Genomic DNA, 24,160 nt, shown 5'->3' on the forward strand with positions numbered 1-24,160 from the left:
TGGGAGTGATGTCAACTCTTGATATGTGACGCTTCAGTAAAAAAAAAAACTTTTGAAAGTAGTTTTTATTTTTAATAAAGTTGAAATCCAAAGCATGTACAGTGTTTCCTGCACACACAAACACACCATATGTAACACAACATGGCATAGAATGATCATTTACAAGCAGATCTTTCTCCTATAATGTCATCAGTGCAAGAATTAAATCTCATCATCCACTATTGGACCAAAAACATCTTAAGTGTCACATCCTGAAAGCGGTTCCACACATAAAGTCGTATGTTAGAGCGCTACACATCTTTTTATACACATTCAAACAGGTTAACCAAATAGGACAGATCGTATCATTCAGTAAACCTTATAAAAATAATCTAATGAGGCAAACTCAAGTAACACAAACCAAGGAAAGGGTGCATTGGATGAAGGATAATGTCATCTCATGACAATACTTAAGTTGTGGGTGTGTAGAGCTGAGTATATTCAATTTTGATAAAATCAAAGACTGAATATTAGGTGCAATAATATAATTGCAACCTTATAGGTAAAGCTATACTGTAATTATCAGCTAAAAGACAAAATATACATGAAATTACCTAACTTCTGAAGGGAAAACATTTTGTAGTATGAACCAATATGGCACTATAATTAATGAACTCAAGCCGTAGTCACATGCAAAGATCAAATATGAGATTTAACTGGCTGTAATGAAAGGGCACGGGAATTGTTATAGATCTTTAGATGACCAAAACATGACATTATGGGTTATATTATCAGATCTTTGCTGTGTTATAAACACCTGTGGGAATAATGATTAATGGTTGTAGAAATTAGAGGTAATTTGTTTATAAGATACTTAACAGACCAAAAACTACACATGAATACTGGCAGATAATAACTGAGTTCACATGACAGTTAACTAATTATATTTAATTATTTGCGGCGCTTCAAGGGAGAGGTGACTCATCGTACACGTCTTTCCCGGGCTCCTCCTCAAACGTCACTTTGGCATCGTCGGCGTCGAGCTGCAGCGCAAATCGTGCAGTTACAACATGGAAACATACAGAACCCGTAGGGGAGGGATGGGTGGGGGTGGGGTGTGTGTGTGTGGAGGGTACTTACACATTTCATCTCCATGACAGAAAACACCCTGCCTGTCATGAACATCCGCAGAGGGATGGTGAGAATGAGAACGAAAGGCAGCGCCAGAGAGAAGGCACTCATCTTCACCACCCAGAGGACGGCGAGGCACACCAGCTGGATCACAGTGAAGAAGTGAATCCGCATCGTGCTCACCTGCACAACCACAGGGGACGCAAGTTAATCAGGTGGAAAAGAAAGGCCCTAAAGCGAAGCTCTGGCCCGGAGGCGGCTGCGTACCCTGGTGGCATAAGCGTCGGACGGAAAGTATTTCTTTGGTGTGATCAACAGAAGAATCCTGTCCCACATCTGGATCCCGTTCAGGGAGGTGACGCCCATGTAGAGGAAGATGCCGAACAGCGCCGTCATGGGGATCATCTTCAAGAGGGGCTCCATGTAAATCGAAGCACCTGGAAGGTGGAAGGAAAAAAGCTGATCTTCACTGTTCCTGTTGGCCCTACTGTGTCTGCATCCACCTTGTAGGTGGCAGTACTTACCAACCATGATGGCCACCAGGATACCGCTGATCCGCTGCTCCACCACCTTCTCAATCTCTGGTTTGGGGCCCTTCGACATGACTGTGAGGGCGTTGGCGTGGGTGACGGATCGCACGGTGGCAGCACTCATCCAAGGCACGCCGAAAATGGAGGCGATGCCCCCCATGATGACCAGGATGAGCAGATCCCAGTGGAAGCCGGATCCTTTCATCATCTTCCTCTCAGGTTTGCTCACTATCAGCCTGCCAAACCAGAGATCAGAAGGAGTTTTAACTTCCTGTGAAGCCATGTTGTGACTGTAATGATGGTGTAACGCATGACTCACGTTGTGATCTGGGACTCGAGGAAGATGAGGATGAAGACGAGCAGTGCAGGCACGCAGCAGGCGGGCATCATCCAGATAGGGAAGGGCTTCTTCTCTCCCATGGGGTTGATGAACCAGCCTCTGACATCAGGGTTGGTCACCTGGATGCCTTTTGGAACAACCAGTTTCTACAAAGGCAAAGGATGATAATCATTTAGCTAGTTTATTAGAAAATATCACAAATAAGACCTTAAAAATTAATAACTTCCACCGCAAGACTATAAAGTTCAGCTAAAACATCATTAGTGAGTGCAAAACCTGAGTGCAAAATACATCTATTTGCTAAAATAACGATCCATAAGGTCAAAAATAAACTTTGCTTTAAGCTGCTGCCATGGCAACAAACAAGAAATAAAGACTGGAAACCAGTTGTATATGTGTGGTAGAAGATGCACACTCTATACCAAACTAACCTGAGTGTAGGCATCCTTAATGCTGATATCCACAGCAACCATGGCGAAAATAGCTATCGGGACGCCAAAATCTCCAATCAGACGACGAAGCTTATTGGTGAAAGACAAACAGTTTGAATTCCAGAATCAACTGGTTTTTTTAAAGTCAGTCAAAAGATACGCTGACAGAGATTGTCGGTCTTACTGGGCCGGGCAGGAAATGGCCGGTCTTGAAAATTCGTAGGAAATATGCGATGAAGAAGCAACCGAACATCAAACACATGGACAGTAAGGCAGTGTTGGGGAAGGCAACGCCAGCACCAGCACCAACAATGGTGGTGTTGCCACTGGACTCGGTTACTGGGCGCGTCTCCATGGCAGCTTGGAAGGGGTTTTCCAGCGAGCTGTCCAATCGTTGGTAGTTCAGAACCAGAGGGTGGGTTTTAAAGATCTGAGACGAGAAGACAGAAGAGGCAATGAATGAGGTGATTCCACCGGCAGCAGGAGGAAAACGGATGAATGAGAATGACAGGGAACCTTGAAGAGCTTATTGAAGGTCTCGTAGATGAAGATGAGAGAGATGAGGATGGAGAAGATTTCCTGAGTGAAGCGGGAGATGAATCTGACCAGGAAGCTGCCTTCCGCCGCCACAATGATGACCACAATCACTATGAGCCACATTCCCACCCAGATACGCCCCACGATGTATTCAATGTCCTGGGACTTGCAGAACTAATGTGGAGTGAATGATGAGGAATGGATGTTATTTATCAAAAAGTAGACAAATAAAGATATGTTGTGTTTTTAAAATTCTCTCATACAGAGTAAAAAGCTTCCTCAAACACCAGCAGCGGTCCAGAGAAGCCGATGACCAGGACGGGCTGGGCGGCGATGATACAGAAGATGATGCCCTGGATACTGGTGGAGATCATCAGCTCAGACACACCCATCATTTTTTCTGTTTTGTCAGCTAGAGTCAAACAGAGAAGATCAGCAAAGATTAATTAAGTTTGGTAAGAAATTTGACCCTGGAAAAAGAGACAAAGAAGAGACGAAAGAAGCCTCTCTCAATCTGGAACTTTCTCCTACCCAGAAGTCCTCCAAAAGTGATGGCCGGAGAAAGAGCGGCAAAGTAGATGAAGATGATGGCAGCGAGGACCTGAGGGTTCAGAGCGTCGGTGTAGTCGCTGACGTAGTGACGGTAACGGCGCCTCAGGTCTTTTATCATACCACCAAAGGGATAGCCAGTACGGGCTAGAGGGTCCTCCCGCGGCTCCTGTGGAGGCTTCTCAACTATACGAACAAACAAATTAAAAATTTTCCCCCAATTATTATCATTATTTAATTGAAAGAATGGCTGAAGATGTGTGGCAGGAAATGGGAAAGAAAGAATCACATCAGTACTCTGGCCAAAGCCGCATCTGTGTGCTATTGAGAGTAAGATGTATAGTGTGGCTACATTCAGAAGCAAGTTAGCTTAGCTTACCAAGAAAACTGCAAGAAGTAGCTAGGTTGACTCTAAACTGACAATCGAGTTTACAGATTGACCTAAAATCTCAGGAATTAATACTGGTTATATGTTATTTCAATAACTAAAGAGTAAAAACGAATCAACAAACGACTTATTGATTGACAACCTTTAGAAGTCCTAGCAGACTACTTGTGCTGGGTTGGATGGATCCCAGCTAGTTGTTTCCAGCCTATGCACTAAGCTAACCTTGACTTCTGACTCTGTCCCCAAAGGCAAGACGGGTGTCTACGGGGCGGACTCTGTCACGCAGCATCTGCTTCTGGAATCTTATGATTGGCTCAAGCATAGCCTGGTCTTGGATCTCAGTGGGAGGGATGACGATGCTGCAGTCCATGAAGTCAGCGATGGCATTGGTCAACTCTTTGTCAGTCTGGGCCAAGAAAGCCTCCAGACAGAACACCTGTCAGAGCAGAAACACAAAGAGTTCACTCTTCCAGGCAACGTGTTGGCGATGGGATTGGGTGACGTCCCAGGTAAAACCGTTCGTCTTGTCCCTTACCCAGTCGGCCATCAGGGCACCCATGGCTCGGCCGCTCTCAGTGTAGTCCATGCCGCTGTCGCCGGGGCCCACCAGTACGAAAACGAAACGAACCGGGACGGGACTCTCCAAGGCAGAATCCATCACCACAGAGTCTCTTAACCTCACAAAAGCCACCACCGGTTTCTGAAGGAAATCCAGGACACCTATGGGAAACACTGTTTTAGCCGCATCTGCTACTTGACCACATGTTAAAGCTTTGCAGATTGCAAGAACATGCCTGAGAGGACGACCGAGGCCTCCATGTTGTCAGAGCTGTCTCTCTGCAAAAACCAAAGTCGTAGAAAGACGTCAGCTGTGTTCGCCGAGGGGGTGGATTTCAGTTTTATGCAACTAAATTTATACCTTATTGGTCACAGAAAAAGTCTGCATCTGGATATCTCCTGAAGGAGTTACTGCAGGTCCTGTTGACTGACTGGAAGGAGACATAAAACAAATGAACGATGGATGTTTTTAGGACGTTATAGTCTTCTAGAAACTATCCTGCCCATGTTGCCACCTGCGTCTCATGAGGAGAGCTCTCAGCAGGCCATCCCGATCACTTGCGCGGATCTCCTCCTTGTTCAGCAGCTCATCAGCCACCCTCTCAGCCACAGTGGACAGATTGGTGGCATTTAGGTCGAAAATGACGGCACCTGAAGACATTTGAGATGCGTTTAATCGCACAAGTTCATTGAAAATCAACTGTTTTCTGTTTTGTTGCAGCTTCTGAAGTCACCTGTGCTCATGGTCTTGCGCAACTGGATCAGACTCTTAAAGGTGAGGTAGGAGACATGAGACAGACCCCATTTCCCAGTGTTGGGGTTGAAGTTCTCCTCATATCCCAACCAGCGGCTGGTCTGCTGCCAGTTGTTGCCCTGAAGCTCATTCACCTCCACATAGGCCTGTGGTAACGCGAAAAAAGATTCCTGAAAAAAACCACCTGACAGTGTTGGTTTAATTTAAAGAGCTGGTAGGTGTGAAGATAACCTGAGCGTCCCCTCTCGTGGTGGCATTGGTGTTCACATTCCGATAAGCTGAAATAGACAGTTGGAAATGTGATTCGTGCACATAGAGAGTAGAATCCCCAATGGTGATGGAACCTACCCTCTGAGTCATTGGGGATGAAGATGACCTCCATAGGTTTCTCCTTCTCCTCCTCCTCGTACCCTTGCCTCCCCCTCTCCAGGTCATCAATGTCTGTCTGGAATGGAGTCCTGATGATGAGGAAGAAGAGGAAAAAAAATATAACAGGTGAAGAAATTTTGAATTTTTATTTGAAAGCTCTCTGATGATAATCTGAAGGTAACATTGACTTTGCCTGTGATTGTATTGACAGCAAGAGTCAAATTCTACAACGCTGTCTGCTGTTCCATTTATGGCCACAAGAGGGCGAGATTTCTCTTCCTAGTTTTTATCATGGATCCATTGGTAGCGAGTTTGTTCGCCCTTAGTAAGGACTGTCAGGCTTTTTTTTTTTTTTGCTTCTACATTAAAGGTTTCCACCCAAATAAATTCACCACAAAGTTTCTATGTTTATATTGGATTTTAATTGCAATCGCATCGCATACCTTTTGAAAAGTGTTAAGGGATTTTTTTGTAGTAAATGTTAATTTGTCAAACTACTTTTTCATTATCAGATTATAAACCATATCCTGAATTTTTATCAAATTTAATTGATCTTTTTTGTTACTAGGGGGCAGTGCAAACAAGCTATTGACGTATTATCATATTATCTGGTTTTATGGTCAAACAGTTAGAAATTATTTTGCTGCTTCCTCATTCTGGAGGCCTGGATTTGGTCTCCTGTGGCACTTGAGAGCAGCATCATTCTTTTTCCACTTCAAACAACACCAATCAAAATTTAAGTTCTACACTTTTGATGACAGCAGCGTAACTACAGTATTTTAATAAAGTGATGCATCGCGCCTCGACTGGAAGGACCTTTTTTTGGGTGGCGCATATCTTCATGACAGCGTCCGTTATCTTTGCGTGAACATTGCAAACACACAGATGCTTAAAGGAGAGGCTTACAGTCGCACTGGAGATGGGAAGGCCGAGTCTTCATACGACATATCACTGCCCTAAAAGAGATAGAATATGAAACAGAATCAGAGGAGGTAAAACACGAATCACTATGACAGGAAACGTGACCCCAGCACATCACTTGGAAGGGTGAACGTGAGCAGACATATCGTAGCTTTAGCAGCAAAGGAAAGAAGACAAACCTCTTCAAAACTAAAATGGTTTTCCATTGATGATTTTCAGATTTTAAGTCAGCTCTGAGCTTCTAATGCATTCCCTAGAGCAGAGAAAGAAACAAGTGAATTATGACCGTACATGGAGAAATATCAGCAGCAATCAGTAAAACATCATCTTAAAGTTTTTTATATTTCATCTTGACATGATGTTTTTACTGCTAAATGATCAATCAGGCCTTCTGATGATGAATATATGAATATGAATGAATATATGCCACCAGATAATCAATAAGTATTTATCAATAAGTATAAGTTATAGTTTAAAAAAAAGAGGCACAGAACCTTATCTATAGGTTACACCCTTCTTCAACCAGACTCCACTGTTTAACCAAAGTACTTTAAATGCAACTATTCTAAAATTTAAAAAATAAGCAGCTGTGTGGTATCAAGACTTACAAGGAATATTTTAAAAAGACAAAATAAGAGGGTAAAATATTTCTTGGAATACGATTTATGATTAAATCCTCAGTTTTTTTTGCAATCCAAAGATAATAATCCCCCTGGACTATGACCTCATGTGGAAATAAAATGATTTTTACAAGAAATATAGCAACACATCCATGGAAGTATTATTTTTATCGAAATTGAACTGAACTCCTGCCCTGATCTTCCATGAAAAGACAGACTACACTTGTCTCCCCAGGTTGGATTCTTCCTGATATCCTTCCTGACTGACGCCCAACCTGGTGTCCACTCATCTGATCTATCTGACACCTGTCCAGCAGAGGCCACACCCTTACCTGCATGCAGATCCTCCCACCTGGTCTCCAGCACTGGAAACCTGTACGCCTGGACGAGCCCAGTGGCAAAGTGAGCCGGAATAGTCGACAAAATGCCTACAGAGCGAGAACTTGCAGAGCGGGAACACCCATATGAAACTACGTCAACTCGAAGAAGCGCTGTACCCCTAGACCCAACTGGTTGCTGAGCAACCTGGCAAGAGTGCAAGGGAGATAAGACCAAATGGAGATAGAAGCAGCCCTATCGGCTGGGGACACCTTGAGGTAGGGATATCCCAACCCTAATTCTACCGATACGCCCTGGAACCTGGTCCGATTTTGGGCAGGACAGCCAGAGGAACCTGTTTGTACCTGAAACCCATCAGGAGGGGAACACCTCAGCATGTCATCGTGTTCACGTCCCGGGGATTCCCTTTAAGTGACGAGGGTCGTTCCTCTGGTCTTGGTGTTGAGATAAACACATTAAAACTTTTCTACATGGGTCATTTAGGTGTCCCCCTGCAGCTGATTAGAGGAGGTTCAGCCATTGATGAGGTTCCAGACCAGTGAAGGATGGGAATATCAGGGCTTCACCCAGATTATTACTGCACTCAGCAAGAAAAATCAAATACAGACACCATCGTCTCTGGGGATGGGAAGTTTCTGTAAATGGATTGGAAATAATTAGTAGATATCAATCTAGGTATAGAAGTTGTATGGAGGTATGGAAGTGTCTAGGAGAGGTGGTAGTAGGAGGTATGGAGGTGTCTGGGAGAGGTGACAGTAGAGTTTCTGACTGGGTTGTTCAACAGGATCTTAGATAGTGAGAAGATAACAGAGGAATGGAGGAGAAGTGAGCTGGTGCCCATTTTTAAGAACAAGGCCAAACGGAGCTGCATTGTGTTTTTGTAGATCTGGAGAAAGTCTGGAGTGGCAGAGGGTGGAAAATTAGGGTGGAAATATTCCAGACTGACCCTTTTATCCCATCTTTCCACTTCAATCTGCTTTTGAAGCTGTGCTTCGACTCTTCAGGGAGATTTTGATGGGTAGAATGGGCCCCAAGCAACAGCAAAATCAACCCCACTGGAGTCCAGACACTGGTGGTGCTGCTGATAGTGGCGGCGGTGGCCGATGACTCTGCTGAGAATGAAGAACTACAGACATTTTATTTAAATATTTTTAAATAAGATTTCTGTAGTTCTTCATTCATCATGATGATGAAACCAAAAACCCAGGTAACATCAGCTGATATCTCAGTAACAGTACTGATCGTATGACATCATTACGATCAATCAATCTGATATCCACATATACACAGGCATCAACATACATCACATGACATGCATGAAATATGAAATGTGTTACTATGTCAAATCTCTTTAAGTGGTGATGTGGAAAAAAATAATTAAATAAAAACAAGATTTTACATGGTTTAATGTGAAATTTTATTTTTGTCTCTGTTCACGCAATCCTTCCTGGATTCACCTCACCTTTATTGACCAAGTTTGTGCTCCAAACAAAGTATTTAACTTCCTTATTAAAGAATTAAAAGGACTGATTGATTTTTATGAAGTTAAAAAGGAGAATAAGGAACAATAAGGAGACATGGATGGTGCAAACAATGTGAAACAATCCGTTTGCAATTACGCATGGAGACACGTGATTGTTTGAGAAACTCATGCAGTCACGTGAAGTCCATTTGATTTGGGGGATCATGAGACGATCTGGGATAAATCATATGAAGTCCAGTCATGAAGGAAGTCACGATGGTGACGTTTGGCATAGCTCATATTTTATCTTAATGCGTGGCAACAGATTGGCTGACGGAGACTCTGCTCATATTTGTGAAGTCTTCTTTGCACGTATTTGATTGAACGTACCCCCTATTTATTCCTGTGACGCAGAGAGAAGACATGCACACAGTGACTCCCGCCAACACACACACACACACACACACACACACACACACACACAAGGCCTGACACACTGCTGCTCAGCTCTGTTATCACGAGGTGTGGAAACTATCTGCTGCGTCCATACGCCTTCAGAACGTGCATGCAGACACTCCCAGTGCTTGTGCAGCCGTTTTTCGTCCCCGTTCATTTGTTCTTCAGTCGAGGGATTTTGTGGATTTTAAAGCAGACGGAGTCAAATTAAGACATTAATACAGATTCAAAACTTATTTTACAGATGAGATTTAACCAAAAGTCTGATCTGGTGTGGAAAGCAGAAATAAAAACCCTTCAAGAAATAACGTGTTTCGGATTCTCCTGCCTCCATTGTGAGTGTGTGTGTTTATCACCAAGGGCCAGAGGCTGCAGCACAGACCCACCTCATCCTACAGCATCAAAAACACACCTTCCACCCATTAAAAAGGAGAATCTACATGCTGTGACCTCACCGTGACCAAAGGAAGTCATGTGGACGCCACACATTGTGCTGACGTCAGCAAAAACACACCAGTATGACATGAGAGCTTTGGAGATCCTTCTGTTCCATTAGTGTCATGTTTGCATGGAAAGTTAAAAAAAAGAAAAAAGAAAAGACGAGTGGTTGCAACATCCTCAACACACGCATGACCCTTCAGGGTCACGTGCAAGAATGTGTTTCTATGGAAACCACACCAGCAAAATTAGCATAAAATCTATTATAGCGCCAACAGGATATCTGGTTGCATGAAATTTGACGCAACTATTCATCACGGTTGATGCAGAGATCAATGGGAAGTTTGTTTTATTTATGGTCCTGAAGTCACAAGACTAATGAATGTGGCGCCCCCTACTGGAACTAAAGCCAATTGACTGAACAATTTCACTTCATCTGCACATGCATGCTTAAATTTAATTGTATTGACTCGTCTGAGTACACTCTGTTACCTATAAAGTTTAATTTTAATCTTAATTTGTTGGATTAATAGTTCTGCCTGGGGGAACTACACAACCAGGATTGTTTCACAATTCAAAGCAGAGGAGCAACTTGCAAAACCAGTGCAGCAAAACAATTGCTGGTTGCCAGGAGACACTGGAAACTGATTTATTCTAAACGACCTCTAGGAATTCTTCCCTCAGGAGGCGCTTGTTTTTAAAACCGTACAGCCTGACTCAATCGGGGTTTGGTTAAAATACAACAAACAACAACATAGAATAACCGTTTGTTTATTAAATAGATTTCAGTTTGACATGTCAGTAAATATCTTACATGAAGCAGGCACAAGAGCAGATATCCAGCGGGTGTGAGCTGACAGACCAGTGGCAGGTGGTCCTCAGAAACACATGGAGTGATCGCCCCAGTGGCGCGCTTCAAATCAAATCAAGTCAAATCCATTATTAGTACAAGAAGATCGAGATCAGGAAGCTGCCTGAAAAACATCGTGTTCGTTCAAACCTCGTCATAAAACACAACATTAACATGCTGTTGAAGATGCTGGTTCAGAGCAGAAGCAGCTTCCTGTGTTTGCAAACAGATTCTTTGCATTTAAAGAAATTTGAAATTGATCCCAGTTTGGGATCAATAAAGTATATCCTATCTTAAATTTGATACGTTGCATACAAGATAAAAAAAAACAAACCAAAAACAAAATTATGCGGTTTGAAAATGGAAATAAAAAAAAGCGAGCACCATCCAACAGCACCTTCTCCCCGTCTCTGTTCCTATAAAGGTGACCCTCCAGGCATGAGTTCATCAAACTGTGACCTTTAACCCTTTAGGTGACAGCAATCATTAGCAGCCTGTAGCCCCAGCAATGGGAACAGAGAGGGGGGAGCAGGAGGCGCTGCGTCAGGCGGAGACAAACAGGTGGAGGTCTACATCATCACGCAGGACATCGGGGGGCGGCTTCTGGTGATCTTGTCGTAATCGATCCCTTTGCTGGCGCACTGGATCGCATTCATGATCTGTTGGAGGGATGGAGGGATGGGGCAGAAAAGGTCAGTGACAGTGAAAACAGTCACCCACGTCATGGGAGGCGTGCGGCTTTCTCCTGTGGATGTTACTCACGTCCTCCTCGTAGGGGAAGCCGGCCGTTTCCAGCTTGGAGAAGGCCAACTTCCCGTTGATGGTGACCTCAAAGCTCCCTGCGCGCAGAAGACAGACAGGGTCAAACCCGCGACACACGGGGAGACGAGGAGGAAGGCTGGCGGATAAAAACCATTACTCACGCAGTCTTCCCACGGAGCCCGACACGACAACATCGTCGAACTCATGCTTGACGGCATCTTCGAGGTCCAGATAGTGTTTCTGGTACCCTCATGAGCCGCTGCGTGGAAGAGAAGTTCGTGTTTTTAACGACAGAGACGTGACCAACTACCCGCCGTGACCTAGCTAGACAACAGTGTCAATCCCGAGTCAACAACAGATGTTTAAGCTAATATTTACGGGCCGGAAGTAAACAACAGCAACTACGAGTCGGCTAGAAAGTTAAATAAAACGTTAAAAATGATTATGAATGCTTACTTACCAATATTCCACAGATATTTTGACTTTCATCGTGGCTATTTTGCCTCTTGCACCCTCGGACTTCCTCTCAGCGTTAGCTTCTTTCCTTGAATGAGCGTTTTCTTCTTCTTCGGTGGTTTTATAGGCTCTGGTGTCATCTCATCATCGCCCCCCTTAGGTCAAGTTGAGCATTGCACCTGTCGTCACTCCTGTTACATCCCTAAAACTCTTTTCCTTTGGTCAATTCAGGCCCAATTTGTCAAGAAAGTTACCCCCACCCCCCCCGGAGAAATTTTTTTTTTCCATTTCTATTCCTCCTTTTTCAAAATTTTCAGTCATCAACTGTGATAATTTCAGATTTGGGTGTTTCATTATGATGAGTCATTGGGAGTGACTGATGTTGCCAGTAACACACTTTAATTAAAAAAGTACCTGGTTCTTCCTGCTCATGCAGTATTACTTGTTTTGTATTCCTTTTGTCTTATCAAGTCAGCACTGCTGCCAAATAAATGAATATACAAATCACACTTTCTGTTTTTACAGTTCTGGAGCAAATTCTGAGAATATAAACCAGATCTTCGACAGCTCAAACAAACACAAACAGGTATTTGTTCCTCACGTCAGGTCTAACATATTAATTCTTGCATTTCTGTTACTGGTAACACAGAAACTTTTCCATAACTTGGCCTTTATAATTAATTTGATCACATTCTGATACACATCATGTGGTTGCAGTTCTTCAGTCATGGGGAACCGATGAAGCTGACATTTATTTATCCACGCTGATAGTTCGATCTGTTCTCATCACTTGAATAGAAATTGGCTCAAGACAAAAGGAAATACAGCGGCTTGCAAAAGAATTTTGTCACGTTATGACGGCAAACATAAATATGTTGTATTAGAATTTCATGCAATTTTATGTAATGGAATTTAGACCAACACAAGTGGTAAATACAGCCGTGCTTTAGCGCACCACACTTTTAAGTTTTTATTTGTGAAAAAAACATTTAAATGATGCAAAATTAGGTATGTACTTCATAATTGTTTGACAGTTTGCTGAACCTTTAAATATGACATCATTAGTTTTTTTATTATGGTTGAAACTGTTGTATTTCTTTTATATTTTTGTTATATGTATGAAACCTCACCTTATGTGTCAGAAGTGAATATATTAAGTAACTATAGTAACCAGAACAGTCAAAAAAGATGTAACGGAGTCACATGGCACCTGTGGGAGCATTTTTAGTTTTAGTTCTTTAAATCGTCTGTTTCTTTTCCAAGTGGACTGTCGACCTGCTGCTGAGAGGCTTGTGTTTGTGTGTGTGTGTGTGTGTGTGTGTGTGTGTGTGTGTGTGTGTGTGATTACTTATTACACACACACAACCTTCAGCCTCATAAACACATAAAACACAAGAGGCCCAACAGTCGTGGCCGGAACTCCAGTTGTTTCAGCGTCAGATGGCGACGCCTGAGCTGCCAGCATGTAAGTTAAAGAACTTGTCTGTCACAATAATCAATAATAAGTATTTCTGTAAAACCCAAACAACATTATATCAATGTTATAGAAAGTACTCCTGTAATATTTTACACACTCTACAGACTGTGTAAGTTTCATTGATTTAACTCGTTGTATAGTTTATCGTTCTAAATGAATAGCTTTAAAAGTGTTAAATAATTTGAGATTGAATGATTTAAACAAATATAATGTATTCCTTTTATACATATTTATCTAATGTACCTTAAGATAATGTCTGTTGTGGACTCACAAGGTAAAGAAATTAGGACTAAAACTAAGTGTTATTGTAAACTGAACTGCATCTCAGTTTCTTACATTTAGAAATAGGTTTGTTCTATAAATATACGATCCTAATTCGTCAGAGATCAGGTTGACAGGAAAGAAGTCAAACATATATATGTGTGTGTGTGTGTGTGTGTGTGTGTGTGTGTGTGTGTGTGTGTGTGTGTGTGTGTGTAAACTGGTTATCAAACACCTTAGATATTCAATTTTTTAAATCAAAAACAAAAATTTTGCCATTTTTGTTTTTGATGAAAAAAAATTAATATCTAATTTGTTTGATTTTGACAGTGTGTTCCACTTTTTGCCCTCCCCAGGGGGTGGCTGGCGCCCTTCCCCACTCAGGATCGTCCTTCTTGGTGGCAGGAACTCTGGGAAGAGTTCTGTGGGGAACTTTCTCCTCGGCAAAAATGACTTTGCGACCACAGAAAGGATCTTGTGCTCCCGCAGGCTGGGTCTGGTGGGGGGCCGGTGGCTCACCGTGGTGGACACCCCCGGCTGGTGGTGCGACTTCCGGGCACGGGACACCTCGGAGCTGGTGAAGAGGGAGATCCTGAGCAGCGTCTTTCTTTGCTCGCCGGGCCCTCACGTCTTCCTCATCACCATCAAGGCGAGCTCGGCCTTCACGGAGCGGCGTCGGCGGGCCGTGGAGGAGCACGTGGGTCTGCTGGGGGAGGAGGTGTGGAGCCACTGCATGGTGGTTTTCACCTCCGACGGGGGGTCGCTGCAGATGGGGGGCGACGCCCTCAGGTGGTTGGCCAGGAGGTGCGGTAGGAGGTGTCACTCTGTCTCCTTTGGTGGTGACACTGAGACGATGGAGTTGCTGGAGAAGATCCAGAAACTCGTTGCGGAAAACGGAAACGAGGTGTTTGAAATGCGAGATTCCATTTTGCTGATGGCGGCGGAGGAGAAGAGGGGAGTGGAGGAGAGAGCCCGGGAGAGATTTATGAGGATGAGGAAACAAAGAGCCCTCATGAGAGGTGAGCATAGTGTTAGCATTGTTAGCAAAGAGCCAGGTCAGTTGTTTCCTCCTGTTCACAGTCTTGCCGCTAGTTATGCGTTGACCCGACATATGTCCTTCTATGTTTCCCGTTCTTCCAGAAAGACTGCGGCACGTTACTAATATCCGTATTGTGCTGGTTGGTGCAAGGGGTTCTGGGAAAACCACCACGCTGAACACTATCCTGAGCAGGAAGAAGGGCGACCATCAGAAGACGAGGACGGCCCAGTGTCAGAGCGTCATTGGCGCGGCGTTTGGGAGGCAGCTGACGGTGGTGGACACCCCAGGTTGGTGGATGAACTACTTCAGCGACGAGACCCCCGTCTTCGACCGGAGGGAGATGGTGTTCGGTTTGTCGCTCTGCCGTCCGGGGCCCCACGTCTTCCTGTTGGTGATCCGATTGGACAGGGCCTTCACCGAAGTCCACAGGAGGGCGGCGGAGGAGCACCTGGCGCTGTTTGGCGAGCGTGTTTGGAGTCGAGTGGTGGTGTTGTTCAGTTTCGGAGACTGGCTGGGAGGCGTGACTCTGGAGCAGTGCATCGAGAGCGAAGGAGCGCCTCTGCGGTGGCTCGTCGAACGATGTGGCAACAGGTACCACCTTCTGAACAATCGAACCCAACGGGATGAATTCCAAGTCAGGGAACTGATCGGGAAGATCGAAGAGACTCTAGCGGACTCCAGCGACTTCTGGCATTTTGAACTAGAGAGGAAAGCATTGGAACAGATGGAGGTGAAAATGAGAAGAGAGACGGAGGAAGCCAAGGAGAGAGCGATGAAGAAGGAGAAACAAAGACAGAAGGCGAGGTCTCAGATGGGTGAGTTTAAAAGAGACTAATCTGAGTTTGCAGATTTAAATCGACAGGTTTTGGCCATTTTTCCACCAGAAAGAGTCTCTTTGGAGTTTGTAACCAATTTGCCAAACTTCCTTCCAACAGAGGAGCTCAACCCACTTCCTGAAGTGAGACTCGTACTGGTTGGCGCCGGGAAAACAGGAAAGAGCTCCTGTGGAAACACCATCCTGAGAAGAGACTGCTTCGACACGGAAACACCGACTGTCTGCTGCTCCGAACAACGAGCCAAGATCAACGGCAAGACGGTGGCGGTGCTGGACACGCCGGGCTGCTTCTCCGTGACCCCCGACCTCCTTGTGCCATCTACCATTCTCCTCCTGGTCATCAACGTGAGCTCCTCGTTCAAACGAACCCAAGGGGAAGCTTTGAAGGAGCAGCTGGAGATGGGTGGAGGTTGGGCGTGGCGCCAGGCCGTAGTCGTGTTCAGCCACGGTGACTGGCTGGGCGACACCAGCGTCGAGCGGCGCGTGGAGAGCGAAGGCAGGGCGCTGAAGAGGTTGGTGGACAAGTGTGGGAACAGGTATCACGTCCTGGATAATAAACGCCGGCGGGACGGAGCTCAGGTGGACGAGCTGATCGGACTGATAGAGGAGACTCTGGTGGGAGAGAGGCTGGCGGTTCTTCAAGGAGGTGATCACATGTGGAGAGGTGTGTGTTTGGCAGGATGTCGGCGGCGGAATGGCGTGACGATGAGCAAAGATTTAAAGGCGCTCAGGAGTCCGATGTCCAGCAACTGTAAGTAAACATCAAGATGTTTTGTCTCTATACTTGAGGCCATGTCAGGTTCAGATGGTTCTTTCCGCGTTCTTTGTAAAAACAACGTTATAAATTTGTCACCAAGATAAAAATTGTTGCGGTAGTGGTATCAGCACAGCGATAAGATATTAGGACGGGGTGGAGACGGTTGGAGTGCCTGACTTTATGTCCTTTGCAGCTATTGAATCGACAATCAATGCAAATCAGAGGAGCTGCTCAGGAAACGGCGGTCAAGTTGTGACACTCCGGTCGGGAAGACAGGCGCGTACTCGACTGGATGGCGTGACTTCCTGCTTGGCCCCCGGGAGTAAACAGAGACTGAGGTGGACCATTCATCTGCCGGTCTACTTCCCGTCTGATGACCTGCCCACAGAATCGCGACTTTTCTCATACGGATCTCCAAAAAACCTTCTGGTTTTACCTCAAGTGCAACGCAGGGCGCTGGTAGGGGACGGTGCCATCGACCTGAAGTCGCTCCTACATCCCACGCTGAGAGAGCGGACGATGAGGAGGCTCGGGGATTCTGGAGGTCTGCAGGCCCTGATCGACCAGTGGGGCCACAGCAGCCTGGAGGAGCTGGAGGACTTCATCGATTCCTACTTCCAGATGGTTTGGGAAGAATCCATGGGGTCGTTTCCGTCTGCCGTGGCAGACCGTCCTGCCACGGACCGGCGTCCCGTCTGGGAGGAGACCAGACAGGAAGACACACTCATGTCCATCGACAGGAAACTGGAAAAGCTGGAGGTCCTGGAGGAGATCAGGAGGGAAATGACCGAGATTAGAAGGAGTCTGGAGCAGGGATGGAAGACAATACGAGACCTCACAGGGAAAAAAGAAGAAGAGAGAAGATAATAATAGGATATAGATACATAAATTATCGAGAAAGATTGTTTTAAATGTATTTTTTATTCTTCTATTCTTATAAAACTATTTAAAATGAGGATATAAAGGAAAAGCCAACACTTACAGTCTATCCACCAGGGGGCACTCTCATACAGTAGAATAGTTCTGTTAGGCGGACAGTTAAACCGCAAAGGTGGTTTAACGGTAATAAAATATTCAAGTAAAGGCCAACTATTCATATTTAAACATATTTAAAGTATAAAAAGTAATTTTACTCATGCAAGAAATCTTAAACTAATCTATAATAATACATACATACATATACTGTATGTTTAGATTAAACGCATTAAAAGTTCAGTTTTGGTGGGATTTCAAGCACAATTCAAAAAATAATAAAGAAATCTTGAAATAGATTTGGTAAAATGAGTTTCATAGGAAGCCAAAAGTAAGCGGACGCCTGAATCATACATTGATATGTTAGTTATTGGCTCAAATGACAAATTTGCATCACAAGATCTAAATGTACACATGAACAGCACATGAGAGAAGAAATTAAAATGATTAAACATAAAAAAAATCAAACACTGACAGTATGGAGAAATAAAACGACAACATTAAATCGACAGATTGCAAACATATGACCTGGAAGCCGAGGCCTGACAGTCCGTTTCCATTAAATTTAATGGCTTCTTCCTTGATATGAACTCAACCCTCCTACCACGTCTCACTGAAACAGGTAGTTTATGGCTATTAGATGGAAACGGTAGAAAAACGCTCGCAATGGATCTACTCTAAAAAAACAAAATAGTTCCTCCGCCATACGCACAAATCCATCAAATACAACCAACTGGGGACGAGAGATGTACAAAAGAAGAGTTCAAAGGTCAGATCCACCATTAAAATAAATCCCAGCGTTTCTAAAACTACTGGAGTGAAGCAGCATTCGTACGATAAATTAGAAACATGTGACGTCGAAGGGAAGGAGAAGTACGCAAAGTTTGTCCGAATACTTGTGGCGATGTAATGTCGCGTCACACAATGAGGAAGGTTAGAGGTCATCAATTCCCACAAAAAAGTTTGCAATTTTCGAGACACCCAATCCGTCGCCATGGAGACGAGGAGTCCAACCAGAGGGAAACGAAGCGTCGCCACAATGCTGAGCTAACGGCTCAGCGGGGATGGAGACAGGAATCATAATAGTGAAGGAGTGACGCGTCCACCATCGTGGTCTTTTTCTACTTTTTTATTCCAGTCTTCTCTTCTTTGAATGTCATCACTCCTTCACCCCCCCAGCCCCGCTCCCATCTTATCATCTATCTTCCTCCGCTGTCAACATGTCATTCCTCCACTCCATTCTCCCACCGCTCATTTTCTCCAAGCCCATTCTCCCCGGTGTCTTCTCTCTCTCTCTCTCTATCTCTATCTCTCGCCCCCCACCCCTCATTAAAGCAGTCCTGGAGGAAACGCAGGAGAAATGGATCTCCTCTCCTTCCATCGTCAAGGCTGTACGGCAGACAATTCTGAGCCCACATCCATCTCCATTAACGGAACGGCCCAGCAAACGGCGCCCCCCGCCAACCCAACCCCCCGTACCCCCCACCCTCTTACCCCTCACCCCCATCATCCACCTCCTTAGATCACATTTCACCTCCTGCTATTTTTCCAGGTGGAAGCAGAAAGCCAGGCGGAGAGATGGGCACCGGCCGGGAAGGAGGATGGAGAAGGATGATTTAAAGAGTAAAGGAAGTGGGGGGGGGGTGTTGGGTGTGTGTGTGTGTGGGGGGGGGGGGGTAACTCTAGAGCTAACTCAGATGCTAAACAGCAGAGACAGCTCTGGCCATGCCTGCAAGGACAGCATTAAAGGTGTTACACTAAAAAGAGAACGGTTCTTCCTCTCTTCCTTCCAGATGTGACACACCGCTAGCGTTCTATCGTTTAGCTGAGATGCTAATGCTAAAGGTCTGCTTCAAACTAAGTGAAGTCCATGGTTCAAATTATGAGCTGGAGCCAGACCCCCCCCCCTCACAAAAAAAAGTTCTACTTATAAACGCTGTCTGTTTTTGCGTCACCGGACAGAGATTTGTGTTCTGTGAAGGTTTTCGTGAGTTCGGGTCAGGAAAATATGAGCCGTCCGGGCGGGCGGGTCAATAAATATTATTAATAACTGACAGGAGAACATCCAGAAACATCTCCAGCATTGGTACAGCTTACAACCCCTCTGTCTGTCAAACACAAGTCTATGTATGGGAGACAGGAAGTGAGAAATGTTAACGATGGAGTTCAAGACTTGGAGCCTTTCCTGGTCAACGCAAATCTCGAAGTATCCGTATGGTATCGGGAGAATAGGGAGGTATTTTTGAGAACAGATGGACCGGAGGACGAGTCTAAATCAAGTTGAGCTTTGGTTTAAGTCTGGCTGGAAGCCTCGTTAGAACTTCCAGAATAGTTCAGGGATAGTCGGGATAAATTCAGGCTGGACTGCGGAGGTGATGGAGGAGTGTACGTCAGGAGTAACTTAGAGTTTTGCTGCCACCTGGCCTGGGCTACAACTTATACACACAAACACACACACACACACACACACACACACACACACACACACACACACACACACACACACACACACACACACACACACACACACACACACACACACACACACACACACACACACACACACACACACACTCACACACTCTGTGCTCCATCAGGATATGCCGGGGAAGGGAAAACCTCAAGGGCAAAGTTCAGGAAACAATTAAAGGAAATAACGGCGCAGCGGTGGAGTGACTCCCAGCGCTGCTCTGGACGTCTCACCCGTTAAATCATTAACCCTGTGGCTGGAGCCCAAAGAAAAAAGATGTGCATGTTAAAAATTTAGTCGCCATCTGCTGCGTGAGTGGCTATTACAAGCGCTATTACATAGAGGGATGAGAGGAGAGCCCCCCGCCCCAACGTAAATCAGTGGAGGTTTGCTTGGCTTGCGGTTTGACCCAAGAGGCGGTTTCACCTTCAGACATTTGGCGTCCAACGACGGCCGACGGAGCAGTGCTTTCAAAGCATTTTATCACTGCAATATGTCAGAGGCAATTAAATTACATATATGTCATAGAGAATCCAAACATCTGCACACGTATGACGCCACCACCGCGCCGCGTGGAGCCCAATGGCGTGGAAACAGGGTTTAAGATCTAAAGAAATATAAAAGCGTCTTGACTTAAGGACTCAAGACTTCAAACACACAGAGATCAATAAACGGGTCAAAAAGATCAATTTAAATCAGATGATTAGCCATTGATTAACTAGCAGCCCTGCCTACCCCGGGTCTGCAAGTGGGACAATCAAGTTTGGCCTCGCTAAGACTAGCATGCTAAGCGGCTAACTGACGCAGACGGTGGCCCTGAAGTACAAATCAAAACGACAAACACAACAAAACAAAACCTCACAATAAAGCATGACAACACCTCAGGAATCCAAATCACAAAACAGAAAATGACATTAAAGCTCGAAGCTGATTGGACGACAAACTTTACAGTTGTTTAACAGGGAGGAAGTCAATCTAGCTGGATAGAAATCTCTCAAACCATTTAAAACATTTGGAATTATTTAACCGCCTTTCAAATGCAAGAAGAAAACAAACATCTGAGTCACATATCAGCAAAAAAAGAAGAAAAAAAATCGGATTTATGCTACAGCGTGACGCAACATTTAGGGCTGTTTAGGCTAAGAAGTTATTTCTATCAAGATCAATGAATTGAATCTGGCATTACTACGATCTCTTACATTATAGCGGATGACTGACTTTAATCGCTCGCAGCTGCAGGTCGCAGACATCGCTCTGGTTTCCCGTGGAGGAGGACGTATGGGAGCGCCGGGCTGAGCAACATATAGGAATACAAAGAGGTTATTAGGATGCACGCTGGGTAAACAGAGATATGCGATGGCGTTTGCTGCAAAACAAGATAATGGAAGAAAAATGAGAACAGGAAAGAAATGCTGATGAATTCATTCGGATTTAATGTTCAGAACACAAACAAAGGTTTGTCTGGAACTTTGTGGTGCATTAGCAGTCGGCTACGTTCGCCAACACGACCGACCCCAATGAGATTGTGACCTTTGATCTCTGACAACACAACACGGACGCACCAATTAGCTTCAACGCAGAAATAAAACCGAATATAGTTGCACAAAATATGATTAAATCCATCATCATTCATCATTCTGTTGTTCTGCTGTTTGCAAAAGTTCTGCAGAAGCAGAGGAAGTGGATCTACAATTACTAGTAAATACCGTCCAACCAGCTAATCCTGCTTCCCTTCTTTTTTTGCCTTGCTTTAACACTGATCCTCAATTCACGTTTACGTTTCACCACCATTGTTTTCTCCTCTCAGCTCTTCAATCTGTTTTGGGTTGGTTTCCGCCTCTCTTTAAGTCATTTCTTCTCTCCTTTGGGCGCCAACGCTAAAACGGACGAAAACAACAACGCCGTAATGACACACATTAACCCTCGGGGATGTGCATGAAACAAAACGTGTGCACGGCATGTGGAATGTAAGTGTCTTTCAGAACTGTTTGACTTTTAAATGCAATTTCTTTGTTATAAAAATATCGTCAGATGTTCATCCGGTGACGCCGCACTCAAAGCGACAGGAATAATAGTCTTGATAGACATCAAGGCTTAAAATCACACACCGCCATCACTACTCCATCACCATCACCTTGAGTGGCGCGACTCATCCATTTGTCTGATTATAGCGGTGGGTGAAGTGTTGCCATGGTGAGGACCAGAATCGAGAAGGCACAAAAGAGCTACTTCTCTCCTTTACATCGAATCATAGATGGTCTTTTCTGGAGCAGTACTTCACGCCACGGAGACGAGTGGGTGACGTTTTATGATCGACAAGCGAAACCCCCCCCCCCCCGCCCCCCTCAAATTAGCTTGATTAATTTTAAGGAGCGAAATGATCAGGGCATTAGCTCAGACAATCACACAATCAATTAGGGCAGTTAAATTTAAAGTAGCCCCACGGGATAATAAAAGAAATGATGATCAAAAAGTTCGGCGGGAGGAGGAGAAACGATTATAAAGGCTGGCTGATGATTAAATCATCAGATCGAATCTGTGATGTAATTCATGTGGATTGTTATAGACACACAGTGAAAGTGTTCATTGTTATCGTTCACGCCGCCTCCGCCGATGATCAGAATCTGATGTGACTCGTCCCTGTTTGCCGACGTACCTCCTCTGTTTCTAGTTTGTTTCTTCTACCTGGCGCCAAAATGTTCGAAGCAGATCCTTAAAGTCCTGTAAATTCTGAGGTGTGGCCCACAAAGATCAGACTTTTGGACTTTAAGGGGCCGAGTCCACGCCTCAGAATTGTTGTCGCATTCCTCAAATCATTCCTGGACCTTTTCTGATTTCTGTTGGGGCGTGTGGACCCAAGGTTTCACGATGTCGCCATGAAATTGACGTACAGGACAAAGCCTTCGGATCGGCGTAGGATGCATGTTCTTCCCACGTCCGGGTGGGTTCCAAGTGGATTCCCCCCCACGGTCTAAAAAACATGAAGCAATCGGCGCATCAATGACTTTAAATCGGCCGTAGTCGTGAAAGCACTGAGGAAGACTATCTGTCTTTTAGCGAGTTAGCCCTGCGATGACCCAGCACTGGATAAGCAGTTACAGACAAACGATGGACGGCTTCTATTTCATCATCTCAGGTGTTGAGAAAACTTCTGCTTCACAGACGTAGAAAGAAAAAAGCCTAAATGGTTTTTTTGTGTGCGAGAAGTCTTGAGAAACGAAACCCAAAGGATTGTCTTTCCAGAAAACACATCGGCCCACAGATCTCACTGCCAACAGTTTTCATTTGGGACTAATCCCTGCAAACTAGTTCCAACTGTTCACACCGAGACCTGTAGTTAATCCGAGGGGTCGGAGATTTTGTTTCTGGAAAGACAAATTGAGGTTTTTCCTTTGTTGCCTTTGTTAATCCAAAACTAATGTAAAGATCCATGTATGTAATGTAAAGAAGAAAGTCCTGACATCTGGAGCGCAGTTGGGCTCAAGAAGTAAATCAAGTCTAAGGTCGAAATTTATGCTAAAATTTAAAAAATCGACTTCTAATAACAACAACATCTAACGGAATAAAATCATTAAAACCAGACTTTTAATCAACTTTCTCAGCAGCAAAGCAATAATTTGGCTGTTTTGGAATAAAATATGTTGTGAGACAGGAGGGATTTTACTATTTATTAAGGAAGGAAGGGCACATGGCATCAAGATGAAGAGCTTTCGCTAATGCTAGCCGCTATGTGAAAAACGGTAAACAGGTAAAAGTATGATTGGGGGGGGGGTGAACTTTCGGCTGTCCTGCTTGGCCGGCTGTGAATGAGGAGGTGGAAGAAGAATCAGATTTAAAAGAGGAAAGCAAGATCGTCGGCTAACCGTGGTTAACCGTGACTAATCACGGCTAACAGTGGCTAACCGTGGCATTCCACATTTGAACCAGCTGGTATTTAATTTACAGAGCAGAAAGCCTGAGCACGATGATGTAATAAACTGAGCTCTTCTCGTGCATCCAGAATGAATCTGTGTGATTTATGTAATTCGACAGCCTTCTGATCTCCGACTCGCTGTCCCAGGAGAGCCGCCAGCTGCAGGTTGGTTCTCATCCTCCTTCAGGATGGAACTCTTCGTAGAAGTATAGTTTATGGCTGAAAACAACGATCAATCAGTTTTGATTTTGAGCTGCGATACGTAGAATAAGACATCTTGAAGACCGCTCTGGGGTCCATCTTTAATTTAAATAATAATGAATAATTTGTAAAGCATGACGAGTCTCCGCTATTGGGCTTGCAACCAACTACAGGTGAAGTTCCATTTCTGCATAACTTTAAATGATGGCCAAGCCGAATTCTGTCAGAAATCAGAAATCGTTGCTCGGTTTTGACATCACGACGGGGTCAGGACACCCTTAAACCCCAGGAGGAGAAAGTCTCGTCTCATTCTGCCTTACAGAACATCTGTGTTTTATATCCGCATCAAAGAGTACAAATACATT

At 44.6% G+C, this 24,160-nt stretch overlaps 3 protein-coding genes across 3 annotated transcripts; 1 reads left to right on the plus strand and 2 right to left on the minus strand.

Annotated features, from left to right (window-relative positions):
- Window positions 1-59: 59 nt before the first annotated feature.
- Window positions 60-7,584, minus strand: slc4a1a (solute carrier family 4 member 1a (Diego blood group)). Its single transcript, XM_068337058.1, has 21 exons — window positions 7,440-7,584; window positions 6,667-6,740; window positions 6,473-6,522; window positions 5,546-5,655; window positions 5,429-5,475; window positions 5,178-5,343; window positions 4,959-5,094; window positions 4,805-4,874; window positions 4,680-4,722; window positions 4,421-4,605; window positions 4,108-4,321; window positions 3,480-3,683; window positions 3,212-3,360; window positions 2,928-3,122; window positions 2,596-2,841; window positions 2,412-2,501; window positions 1,960-2,126; window positions 1,635-1,876; window positions 1,378-1,547; window positions 1,120-1,293; window positions 60-1,022 (listed from the first exon to the last, which is right to left on the minus strand). The coding sequence occupies exons 2-21, from the start codon at window positions 6,691-6,693 to the stop codon at window positions 945-947; spliced, it is 2,763 nt and encodes a 920-aa protein (XP_068193159.1). The 5' UTR covers window positions 6,694-6,740; window positions 7,440-7,584; the 3' UTR covers window positions 60-944.
- A 2,973-nt stretch (window positions 7,585-10,557) lies between these two features.
- LOC137609335 (migration and invasion enhancer 1-like) lies at window positions 10,558-12,010 on the minus strand. Its single transcript, XM_068336315.1, has 4 exons — window positions 11,927-12,010; window positions 11,576-11,654; window positions 11,415-11,491; window positions 10,558-11,311 (listed from the first exon to the last, which is right to left on the minus strand). The coding sequence occupies exons 1-4, from the start codon at window positions 12,008-12,010 to the stop codon at window positions 11,222-11,224; spliced, it is 330 nt and encodes a 109-aa protein (XP_068192416.1). The 3' UTR covers window positions 10,558-11,221.
- A 1,157-nt stretch (window positions 12,011-13,167) lies between these two features.
- si:ch211-214j24.15 (GTPase IMAP family member 8) lies at window positions 13,168-17,106 on the plus strand. Its single transcript, XM_068336316.1, has 5 exons — window positions 13,168-13,335; window positions 13,965-14,627; window positions 14,749-15,462; window positions 15,583-16,233; window positions 16,433-17,106. Exons 1-5 carry the CDS (start codon window positions 13,311-13,313, stop codon window positions 17,104-17,106), a joined length of 2,727 nt encoding a protein of 908 aa, XP_068192417.1. The 5' UTR covers window positions 13,168-13,310.
- The last annotated feature ends 7,054 nt before the right edge of the window (window positions 17,107-24,160 follow it).

Source organism: Antennarius striatus, chromosome 16, assembly GCF_040054535.1.
Source record: "Antennarius striatus isolate MH-2024 chromosome 16, ASM4005453v1, whole genome shotgun sequence".
In the NCBI taxonomy this organism is placed as follows: Eukaryota; Metazoa; Chordata; class Actinopteri; order Lophiiformes; family Antennariidae; genus Antennarius; species Antennarius striatus.

Bases quoted from the DNA above. Each gene is read 5' to 3' on its own strand.
- slc4a1a (XM_068337058.1), bottom strand. From the start codon at position 6,693: ATGGAAAACCATTTTAGTTTTGAAGAG. The intron at 4,606-4,679 runs GCATGTTCTTGC...TGTTTCCCATAG, and splicing joins GGCCTCGGTCGTCCTCTCAG to GTGTCCTGGATTTCCTTCAG. The intron at 2,842-2,927 runs GTTCCCTGTCAT...TTCTCGTCTCAG, and splicing joins CCTTCAATAAGCTCTTCAAG to ATCTTTAAAACCCACCCTCT.
- LOC137609335 (XM_068336315.1), bottom strand. From the start codon at position 12,010: ATGACACCAGAGCCTATAAAACCACCGAAGAAGAAGAAAACGCTCATT. The intron at 11,492-11,575 runs GTGAGTAATGGT...TTCTGCGCGCAG, and splicing joins GGGCTCCGTGGGAAGACTGC to GGAGCTTTGAGGTCACCATC. The intron at 11,312-11,414 runs GTGAGTAACATC...TCCCTCCAACAG, and splicing joins GCTTCCCCTACGAGGAGGAC to ATCATGAATGCGATCCAGTG.
- si:ch211-214j24.15 (XM_068336316.1), top strand. From the start codon at position 13,311: ATGGCGACGCCTGAGCTGCCAGCAT. The intron at 14,628-14,748 runs GTGAGCATAGTG...CCGTTCTTCCAG, and splicing joins ACAAAGAGCCCTCATGAGAG to AAAGACTGCGGCACGTTACT. The intron at 15,463-15,582 runs GTGAGTTTAAAA...TCCTTCCAACAG, and splicing joins GAAGGCGAGGTCTCAGATGG to AGGAGCTCAACCCACTTCCT.